Here is a 12,745-nt window from a genome sequence, read left to right as displayed (position 1 = left end):
GATGAGATATTGAAGGCTGATGGGTCTCGATCGATTTGTTCGCAATGTTCGCAATGTTCGCATGCGGAGTAGCTGGTACGATACCTATGCATATAGTAATGGCAGAGATTTATTTTTTTTCGAACGGACAAAAGGTAAAATATACACATCGATAATATATACCTATACAGTATACATAATGGTCATTTGTTTACTCTTTTGTTTACCTTTCGATATAAATTTAGCATTTGATTTTAATTATAAATCGGCTACAGTTCACCCGTAGGGATATTTTTTATACATCGGAATTAAAAACGAAATTATACTTTGATGTATATTATATATAGGTAGGTAACATATATACTTCCCAAACTAAGTATAATATAAACGTATAGGCAAGATAATAAATTGATTCAATATCGCGGTATTTAAGGAATTAAAAACATTTTATCGACAACAAAAAAAAAAACCATGGTATTGCCTACAAATTAAGATAACTACATTTTTGTTCTAAAACAAGTTTTAAAAACTAAAATAAATGCGGTAGGTATCATATTTGTTATATTAAAAACGATTTAAATGTCAAACAACACTTCCACTCTAGCTGATTTTACATAGATTCGTTTAAACTTAACAAAAAAAAATAAGACGATCTTCCTTCAAAATGAATTAAAATGTGATAAAGAAAAACCAAAACCGAACTCGAGAGCTTTTAAGAAAAATATAAATTCATGAATGTATTAAGTATGTACATAATATTAATGATGAAACACCACTATTATGCAAAAAAAATGCGGAACTCAAAATAATATATAATTTTACTTGCCGGTTATATTACCATTATCGTTGAACTCGTTTTAAAGAAAAAAAAAGCACCCTTTTTTAAATCCCAATAGAAGGGACGCAACAAAGAAGTTATTGATTTTACAACGCGATATATTTGTTGTATTGGTTTACAACCATCTTTATTTTTATTATCTTTTTCCGCGAACACTTAAGAGTGTTCAAAAAGTTATACAAAGCACCTTAAACGATCGGAAATCAAGTATGAATGATATTTTTGAAGAGGTTATTTTTCAATTGTCACGGCATAGTTTCCCCGAGCGTGAGGAAAGACGGAAATGTTTGAAGAAATATGCGAGTAAAGCATGATTTTTTTCGCCGAGTTCCGTTCAAAATTGTTTATCGAATACGACGACTTATCCCGTCGCCATAATTTCGTTCAAATTTAATTCCGCAACACGGCTTCCTCTAAAAAATCTCAGTTTATTTTGAAAAAAATGATTTTAACAATTTAACCCTGGGAAACGGACAGTTTTTATTCGCAATTTGACGTAGGTTATATATAATAATAATATAGATTTGGTAAATAAATAAAAAATGTATTATATCGCTTCATTCTTTCGCATTTTGAGGGTCCTTGTTCGATATACAATAACAATAATAATAATAATAATAATAATAAGCCGAGTAATACCGCGTCTAGAAATGTCCGTACGTCAATCGTGCCTTTCGTTCCCGCGATTACCTAACAACTGAGTCGATAATAATACTGTTGATTTTATGAAAACACTCTTTTAAGACACTATTTGCCTACATAGCTAGGTACATTCTATATAGTCGTTTTTGTCTATTGTTATATTATATTATTAGCATTATTAAATTAAATCTCCATATACCTACTAGAGATAATAAAATAACTCCGAATTTTCTAGTTAGGACTAAAAATACTAAGTCTGCAGTTGTATGCAAATGGTTACTGTGCTTATCACGAATTGATGTTTCAAAAAATACATTCAATATCGAACAATAATTCAGAATAAATTAAGTTTTCAAACATTTTGTAAGATCAGTCTGAAAATTGTTTTTAAAACGATTCTATATTAGTTTTCCAGCGATCAAGTATGTACCTACCTAACCAACTATGTGCGTTCTCAAATATTTTTGAAACATTCATCTTTTTCATAAAAAAAAAAACAAAATATAATATATGGTTTTTAATTCCATAAAACATAGTTTCAAAAAAATTTAAAAAACTGTTATTTTATTTTTATGGTAAATAAAAAAAATTGTTTTATGATAATTTAAAACAACTTAAGCACTTGATTGTACCAACAACAAAATCAACTTGATTTTTAAATGCTGATATCTTTTTTTATGGATTTTAGTACTAAGCGATTGTTTATTTTTTTGAGAATATTGCTTGAACTTTTGGTTCACTAAAATGTCAGTAAATTATTTAAAAGTTAAAAATAATAATATTGGAATAAATGCTAATAGAAGTCAGTAAGTTATGTAGACATGTCTACTGCAGTAGGTATCTATATTCTAAAAATGAGTGAAATATTTTTTTTTGTGCTTAACAAGATTTTCGATTTAAATTTATAAAAAGGTATAATATAAAGGTATAATATAATAATATATTGCATTAACAGATCATTAAAACACATATATTTGGCATAAGTAAATTAAATATATTTGAATTTAAATTAGAGGGTCAAAGTAGATTAAGTAGGGAATCAAATTGTATGATTCAACCATCAATATTTGTATAAAAAAAATAAGCACGAAGTTCCAGAATCCATAATTAAAATAGCTGCTGACGTTTAAAACATATAATTTATTTTGTTATTTGTACAACTGCGCTCCTAAGAAATTTTAAACTCTTACCTATAGCAATAAATATTGTCATAACAAAACATATAATTTTTAATTTTTTTGAAATTCGATTTTACCAATCCAATTGTTGAAAAAACACGCGTACAACGACATTAAGTACACTCCAACCACTAACCACTATAATCACTAAAACATAAAGCGCCAATCTGAATTGATAAATAAATAAAACGAGAAAGGCCAAAAAATCTCCAATCGAAAACAATCTTGAAAATATTTTAGCAAACCATTTTGTTGTAGGTGATATATAATGTGTGTATAATATTCTGAAGTGTTCGAAAATTGCAGGCTTTGAAAATTTCTTATAAGTATAAGGTATAATTTTGTACATAGTCATTAAATGTATATAATATATAGTGTCGAGTGTAGACACTAGACAGACACAAATATTATTGACTGTCTGTTTTTTTTTAAATTCCATTGTTTACTCTAAAAATAACAGAACAGCGACAGATAAAATTACTGAAATACGCTTCGATCTCTCTATATATAAGAGATGGATTACTACCCTTCTTGTTGCCTTCTGGGGATGTACGTCCTTGGACTCGTAAATAACGTGCAAAAAACAGGTACCCAGCCAACTGTCAAGACGAATGTAGAAGTTTGCTTCCTTTACTTCTTTGTAATTAGTCTTTTAGAATTTCGCCGCTTTTGAATACCATCTATATAATACCAGCTACTTCTCATTTAGTTCTCAATGTTTTCTAAGCAAACATTTTGATTGTTAACGTTCAAAACGAAACAAACATATTACTATGTTTATTCGTATAGATAACGATAACCAGCTAAGCAAAATATAATTTAATGAGTTATTAGTTGTTTATACCATAGGCCCAATTACAGGATTTTTCTCATATAAGTAGCTTTTTCGTGTTACACGCAGACCTTTTGAGTTTTGGGAATTGACCGCATGCGAGTAAACATCAAAGAAACCTTCCAAACATGAATATATCCTATATGCATAGTCCCCGCTGTAAACTTATTATATAAAGTAACTGCTATGTCAAGTTAGATACACACACATTATAATCTTATATATATAATATTATAATATATTGTACACACGCTATACACCGTAAACATAGTTACAATGGTGGAGATAAGAACACATTAGTGTGTATTATCATTTAACCTAATCATTATATAGGTACATAATATTGTAACTAATGTAGACAATTGTATAAATAAAAGATACATACATTCAAAACCGTGACATTATACACGAAATAATACACACACGCATGCATAATATTAATAATAATAATACCTATAAGAAAATCAAAATGATGTCAAGAATTATTTCATGTTTTCAGTAAAATAATCAACTTTTTTGACATTTCCATGATTTTCCCGACCTTTCCGGACTTTTTCCCAGGAACGAAGCAATCATGTTTCCGTATTTTTTTTTTTTTGTAAATGAATTATGCAGTTAGTTTATATTTTATTGCGGTTAATAAAGATCGATAGTAATTTTAGATTCAGTCCGAGTAAGTTTTGTCGAAGAGAGGGTGAATTTTATATTGAGTAAAAAATTAAGATATCGTAAAAAAATAAAAAGAGAACTTTTATTCGTGTTATAAAAAAAAATCAAAATCGGCGGAATGGAAATCTTCAACTTTGCAGTCTATAATACCCGCCTAACCGTCCAACTAATTTTGCATTCAAGTTAAACAGCCATACTTTCGATCTTTAAAATTATTCAAAACAGCAGTTTAGTTGTTATTTATTGGAACTGCAATTAATTTTTAAAAAGCACAATGCATAAAATAACTCAGTTTCATAAAACCACAATTTAAAAAATCTATGAAAAATTCATTCTGCATTCACGGCGACATTAATCATTTACTTTCGAAATATAAGTAACAGTTTTTTTCATACATAAATTTCTGTCAAAACCAATTTGAATGAAGCCATTTAATTTTTGCTAAAATCGATAAACAGCCATTTCGTATATTCAATTTCATTATTACTTAAAATATGTATATAATTTATTTCAAAGGAATTCATTTCGAGAAACCATTGAAAGAAATTTTTATGAATTTTTCAAATTGATATCAACAACAAATATTATTAATAATATGTAACATAAACGTCTTACACTTTTATTAAAATACCTAAATACGTTTATTTTTTAAATTTCTCAACGAAATAGAATCCAATACAAGATAGGTACATTATAATAGACAAATATAGCAGAAATAACAGAATATATCGAAGTATAAATCCTATTTAATAATATATGCGACCTCACATAAAGGAAAATGTATCACAAATGCGTTTGAATAATTTTAAAAAGGCATAGAAAGAGTGACAAGTTATCACCTTAGTTGCCTCTAGACATTCGATTTTTTTCAACTGAAAATGGAACATAGATATGTCACAAAAAATAAAAATCGAATACCTATAATAGTAACACATATTTATACACGATACCGTATTTTTATCTTAATTTTGAGTACCAATTTCTGAAGGTCCCAATAATATTATAATATATACTTATGCTGTATACCTAACTTATTGATACCTATATAAATAATATCAAATGATTTTAGGGCAAAGGTTTTAATTGGTTTTTTATCATTAATAAGAGAGCGAAACACTGATAGTATTATTTTTAGATTGAACTGCAATGACTTCATTTAAATAGGTAATAATATTATATATATATATATATTTTTCAATCTTTAATAAAATTAAAAAAAAAAAAACTTATGAGTTAAGTTAGTATCTTTTATTAAACTTCAATGCAATCTGAAAAAAAAAATGTATAGACTGGGTATCCGAACATTCGTCTCGCTTTGCTTACCCTGGGGTCTAGCTCAGGATTGAGTTGTTTTAATATAAAATAATATGAAAGGAATGGTAAAATAATCAGTCAAATAATATTTGGTTTGTTTTGAAGAGTTCGGTTTACCAGGTGTCTTATTAAATAAATTTAAGTGCTCACAAAAAATACCACACATTTTTAAATTTTTAATATTTCAAATCTTACAGAGAAATTTCGAAATTGTAAAAATAAATCAGATAGGTACTATTAAACCTATAAAATTGTAGGTCCTAGTACCTATCTAAAATTACAAATGCTATAAAATAATAAAATATAAAATTAAACTATCATTTTTTAAATTAAATGTAGGTAGTAAATAGGTAGTAAATACAGCTGCGTATCATGGATTTTTTCAAGATTTTGATGAATAGGTAAATTTAGAAAAAATACTTCTTTAAAATTATCTTGATAAGTTATTTTTAAGGGGACTAGGTTAATAAGACTTTTGGTTTTTTTTTAAAAAGTATGTAGTTATCCAGTAATATTACAAAAATTACATTTGAACAAAAAATCTTGAAACCTGATGAAATAAGCTGAACGTAATTTTATTCTTAACCTCAATTCATTGATACAAATCTCAATTAATAATTAGTGTAAATTCACTATTGATTATACTAAGTTATGAAGTAAAATTTTTTCTTAATTAATTTCAAAATAAAAAAGAAACACAATTATCTAATAAGTAAATATATTCAGGGTGATTCACCAAGCACGCTCATCCCTATTTACAAAACGGGGGCTTTCATTTGAAAAAGAGATGTTTGAATCGCCACAGAACATTCTCTAGTACAACATAAAAATTCAAGAACTAAAAAAATTGTCTTTTTAATTTTTATATTTAAAAATTCCAAAAATCAGAATTTGAATAAATTCATTATCAAAGAAAAAAATGAGTGTGGCATGCATAGTGAATCACCATAAATAGGTACATATTTAAATAAATAATAGGAATGCCATATTTATCATTACTAATTTAATATTAGGTATGTAATTTAACATGTCAAGTTAATTTCAATACCTAGCTAACTAATATCTAATTAGGTAGGTAGTTAATAGCTTATAATAATTTATATAAGTACATATTTTCAAATACAAATTTAAAAATTGGTCTCGAATAATTAAAATTGTATTATTTATCAACTAAAAAATTGACAAACTAAGAAAAAGGATTAATTCAATAAATTATAAATAGGTAAGTACAAATTTAATTTATTTTGACAAGAAAAATATCAAGAAAACAATATTTTTGATTTATTATTTCTATTTTGAGTGAATGACTGATCTATTGGTTTCTTGATATTTAATATTACTTTCAATATTTTATGAGAAAACTGTTTTATTTATACAGTAGGAATGAGTTCTTCACAATTTTTAGATAACTTATTGCCCTATTTATATACATATTATTTATGTATTGGAAATTCCTCGGGAAATTCAATATATAAGGTACCTAAAGTACCTACCATACCTATTTTAAGATATGTTATTTATATATAAGCAATAATTGTTGTTAAAATAAATAAACAATACATTGATAAATATTAACATGAACTATGGTACTAGTAAAAATTTGTTTTATATTTCAAAGTAGTACCTACATATTTTATAATATTAATTACATATTAATGTTATTAGATAGTAAAATATTATAATTATAGACTTAAGCGCATGTAGTTTTAATATTTAGATTATTAATTATTGTGCATACCTAGGTAATAGGTATATTTATTGGTAAAACTGGTATAAGTATAACTCAATCAAGTAAACTAATGTAATTTAATTATTATCATCGGCAACCTTAATAAAGTTCAAGTGTTTACATGGTTGACAGGGTTTAATTTATTAGAACTTTATATAGGTAGATACTTTTTAAAAACACAAGCACCTATATCAATAAGTCCTACTTGTATATACTTAAGTCATACAATGCAAATATCATTACAAGTAATCTAGATATATAGGTAATCCTATTTCATCTAAATTATTAATTTTGTTAAATGTTTACAATTTTTAATAATTTTGTTCCTTATACATTTTCGGGTAAATTTTGAAACCTATGAAATATTATAAATTGGCAAAACTCTTAAATTCAAAGATATTATTGACTTACGTAGGTAGGTACTAAGAAAAAGTATACATTTAAAAAACACAAAATTTATGAAATTAAATAAAAAATTTTTTTTATATATTTTGTATAAATTATAATTGGAAAATTTTATCTAATTTTGGTTCCTAAAATAATAAAAGAAAAATATAGGTACACTAACTTAGTAAGTTTCAATACTTTGAAAATTTAATTTATAGTTAGTTCACTTATTACTATTTATTTTAATTAAAAGTGCAACACATGAAAACAGACCCATAACCTCGCCCAAAACAGTGTGCAACTAATAATAAGTATCGAACTATACTCTGCCTCAAAAGAGAATAATTAGTCGGCCACCCGATGATCGTAAGTTTTGCGCATCTTCCACCAAAAATCAGTTGTTAGCATGATCAGATGGTTCTCAACACGCTAATCATTTCATTCACGATGTGCAAAAGTGATTGTTTTCTTTTGAGACAAATTATAAGTAATGATTTAGTTCATCAAAACAAAGAATTGTAAATACAAATGCAAAGAATGTCTAAGAGTAAATAATGCCTACAATTCCGAAGAAAATACAAACAATTTTAAGTATTTAGTTAGTAAATATGAGAAAGAAGATTAATTAGTCAATATGGATAGGTAACATCTTATGTCAAAAATATTTATGTATAAATGTATAAATCTTGGTACGTAAAAAAATGTAATACCTACATATGTACTTCTAATACAAGATACATCAGATACCAACTTTACAGGTACCTACCAACAATTTTCCATTACTTATTTAAAAACAACCGTTTATTAAAATTGGTATAATTTTTATTTTAAACTCATGAAATATAGTTATTGTATATAAAAAAACAACCATAGGTATTACACAAAAATCATTATCACAAAATTAAAAATTATCAGAAGGCAAAATGTTTCTGAAATTATTTATTAATTTTTAATTACTTATGCTACAATATTAAAGTTAAACATTATTTGTATATTTACCTATACGGCCACACATATTGTTCCTATAGTAGGTAGTTTTTTTTGTTATTGGTTTTCGATAATTTTATTAGGTAATTAAATGGTCATTACTGCAATACCAAAATTATTACATTAAAATAGCAACCTCTGTGACTATATTATATTAAAAATGTAAGAAACTTAATATATTGATTTTTTTTAAATGTAAAAGGGTAACATTGAAACCAATTGCAAGACATCCACTTAACCTTTTTTATAAATAAGTAATAGGTAGGTATAATAAGTAGGTACAACACATATTTAAGGTCAATGAATATTATGTTCAAATTACCTATCATTAATTTTCAAAGCAAAAAGCTTATTAGGTATAGAAACTGTTAGTTATTAGTATATTAAGTTCTATTATTTATCTAATAATATATTTTTCAGTAGGTAGGTATTATGAATCACTTAAATTATAAGTTATATTAAAAATATATATAATACAATTTTAAACTGTAGATAGTTAGTTGGTACCTATATATTATTACACTCAACACCAATAAATGTGTTTTGAAATGTCTTGAAGTATCGGTCTCTTTTTAAATGTATCCGATACATTCTTGACAAGTAAAAAAAATATTGGTAGGTACATGACAAAAATTGCTCACCCAAAATTAATTTATTCAAGCAATGTAGGTTATTTAGTTTATTTTTAATATAATGAGTAATTTAAAATAAAAAAAAAAATTAATAAATTATATTTTTTCAACTAATGTATAACCAGTTAAGTTAATACAAGTTAAGTAACAAGTTAAGTTAATAGTATCAGTGGCTAAGTCAATTAATATCAAGGTATTATATTTTTTTAATAATAAAACATACATTTTTATACATAGTATAAAACTAAAACCTAAGATTATTAAAATTACAATATATTTGTTTTAGTATTAAATTATATAACTGTTTAAATTAACCTATGCTTAATAAAACTAATGTAGTTTAAAAATATTTTTTTTGACATAAGATTTTACACGTTTTAAAATTGTATTTACTATTTTAATAATTATTATTATAAAAAACAAATATAGATAGGTATAGGTACCTAATACTACTACATAACTTGAGACATGACTCCTTTATTTATTATTCAACAAATTTCAGATTTAAATTAGTTTATATATTAGAGTTACTTTATAAAACAAAAACAAGCACAAAAATAGACAAAACAAGAGGTTTTCATGCAACTTTAGAATACAAAAATAATAATATTGGTCTCAATGGTTTTTTTAAAATAAATTTTATTAGGTAAGTATTTAGTGTTTTAATTAAATATATTTTCATATGAAAACAATAGGCAAACTACAATAACAGTTATAGAATATATTGTTTATTAAAATCAAATAGGAAACTACATACACATTGTAAAATAAATACTTTGTAAGTTGTAGAAAACATAAGACATCACTTCTTTTATATTAGGTAATCAAATAAACAATGGAAATTTTGTCTAATTGCTTGCATGCATAAGTAATAATACTGATAGAAATCCGGTAAATAATTCAATCTATTCTTCCACTTATCTATAATTGTAGAAATTCAACTCATACCTAACAAAAAAATGTAATTTCTAGTTTTACAAATAAAATACATAAGTACATAATACTAAACCTAGTAGTTATAATTGGATCCAATAGCCAGTTTATTTAAATGGCATATTATTTTTTTTCTTTTTATGTACCTAGGTATTGCCCAATTATAACATAATATAGAGTAGAATACATACCCAGAATTCTTGATCCTCTGATATTTCACGTTGAATGAGTTCACTGAATGACAGCTTACAATTGGCTACAAACAAGTCTTCAATGACAGCATCGTGGAACACTGTCAAGCCCAGTCGGTTGGCGTCATGAACGTCTTGGGTGAAATACTCGTTCCAGACAGGATCATAGGTTTTGGGCACAGTGGACGACCGGAGCAGTATGTTGTCGTCGACGTCGATGCTGACATATGCGTCCAGCAACGGGTCTTCAGGTTTTAGAAATGACATGTTCTTGAGACGTGTCTGCAGGTCAGTGGGCCGCAGGCCAGAGGCCTCACAGAGCTTTATGCGTATGGTGCCTGTGAACGTTTGGTCCATTGAAACGACCGAACGGTCGCCGTCGTCTTTCTTCTCAGCGCCAATCATAGCGGTGGAGGTGCGGATCCGGATTTCGACGAGACAAAAAAAATTCAACGATACCCTACCTACTTAGACACCGCCGACCATATAATATTAAAATATAATTATAAGTTTAATATTATTTTCGTAGAAATAAATTAATAATGTGCAATTTTGGGTAGATACCTAGGTATTAACACACCAAGAAGATGTAGATTCGATTTAATTTCTTTCAAAAACGACTGGCAATTACAATATAATAATATTTGATGCAGTGGATGGCGCGCACGGCCCTTTCTCGGCGGTGTTGACGAGAGAATAATAATAATATTATAATATTAATATCACGCGCGACATTCAACGACGGCGGCGGCGGACGTAACGCACCATTGTCTGCCGTCCGACTACTAACCGCGGCGGCCGCGTACGTAGATGTACGTCGGCGGTCTTTCCGGAGCGGCGGCGGCGGCGGCGGCGGTGGTACAAAGAACGCGGCGACTGAATTGATAATAGCTGCTGCTGCTGCTCCGACCGACCGACATCAACGGCGGGCGCCCATTTTCGTAATGCTCCGGTCACATCCTTTTTTTCCTTCTCACCGCACACACACGGCGGCGGCACACTAGCGCGTCACGGGCGCCGCCAACTATCGATGTTTATACATTTATCCGGTTTTCCCCGCCCGGCCGATTTACGTACCGCGGTACGGCAATCGTCGATTTCGATATTCGATTGTGCGACGTCTCGCCGACCGGCCCGCCCAGCATCGGCGGCCGCGCTATCGCCGACGCTGCCGCTGAAGCCGAACAATCGAAACCGTGTTCGCGGGGTGGAGGGACAAGACATATCATCGCCGATAGTATCGATTCCGCGCGCACACGCACGCACACGACCGCCACAGTAGTGACAACTGCCGCCCGCGGGACGCACGTTCGGGGCGGCGCTCTAATTTGATAATGCGAACAGCTGAGTTTCGGCCGCGCCGCCGGTCCGACACTCCGACACCACCATCCGCTTCCGACGACGCCGCCGCCGCCGCCGCCACACATTGGGACTCGGCGGTGTGGGCACTGGGCACCCGGGTCGTCGTCTGAAACGGCGGCGGGCGCCACACCGATTCTCGTCGGATGGCGCCAATTTCATTATGAACAGACGTTGCACAAAGACGCGTGTACCTATATTAATAATAATAATAATAATAATAACGTCGTACACGCGAGAGACCCTTCGCGAAAAATGTGATGATCGGGTTTGTGCAAACAACTTAGCGGTGGTGTTTGGATTGCGTAATATTTTCTGACCGTCCGATGTGTGTTTACAATATTGCGGGAGGTCACTGCAATATTGTCATCTTGGCCTCGGAGCTTGGAAAACAATTAGCGAAGACGCGCGCGCAAAAGCCGAAAACATAACAGAAACTCTATCCCGCGACCGTCGATCTTCCGACTTAATATACGCCCATATTAGATTTACTCTGTACTTATTACGTATAGTGGGTGGAGGGTAATTTTGTGCTACGCGGATCGTTAAAAATACAAACACTATATTATAAAACCCTTATTATTATGGCGGTCGTCGGTCTGTAGCTATATATTTTATAGAACCAAATTGCAGGGCAATAGGAAATACAAAATGTGCAGTTGACTTAAATCAACCCATTTCCTGTATAATAAATATACCTATATATATATAGGTATTTATGACCACATAGTATCATAAAATAATATAAATATTTGTACGTTTTAAAATTTACTTCTACTTCGTTATATTATATAAACGTGTGGTTAATGTAGGGTCCAACGTCCAAAAAATGCATAAAGGTTATAACATGGGGTTTAAAGTAGAACTATATAAAGTGGAATGTTTCACCCTCACGTCCCCTCTATGTGACACACACAACTTTTTACTACCACAATATCAAGGCTGAATCAAACCTATAATTACGTCAGCGCTCGAAATTCCAATAGGCATTATAATGTTTATATACCTAATAATTTATTTAGGGAAATAGGGAATGAAATCCACGGCGAGAGCTTGAGCCTTTTAAGTTTTTAGT

The 12,745-nt window shown here is 29.4% G+C and overlaps 1 protein-coding gene across 1 annotated transcript in view; it reads right to left on the bottom strand.

Annotated features, from left to right (window-relative positions):
• LOC100160881 (protein kinase C) overlaps positions 1–11,293 on the bottom strand; it is a 36,292-nt gene extending 24,999 nt beyond the window's left edge. The window contains exon 1 of the mRNA XM_001947587.5: positions 10,312–11,293. Within this exon, the coding sequence (XP_001947622.2) occupies positions 10,312–10,716 (405 nt within the window). The 5' untranslated portion in view covers positions 10,717–11,293. The remainder of the gene's footprint in view (positions 1–10,311) is intronic.
• Between the last annotated feature and the right edge of the window lie 1,452 nt (positions 11,294–12,745).

The sequence above is a fragment of the Acyrthosiphon pisum genome, chromosome X, assembly GCF_005508785.2.
Source record: "Acyrthosiphon pisum isolate AL4f chromosome X, pea_aphid_22Mar2018_4r6ur, whole genome shotgun sequence".
NCBI lineage: Eukaryota > Metazoa > Arthropoda > Insecta > Hemiptera > Aphididae > Acyrthosiphon > Acyrthosiphon pisum.
The sequence above is the reverse complement of the archived record's forward strand: the minus strand, read 5'-3'. Positions and strand labels throughout refer to the sequence as shown.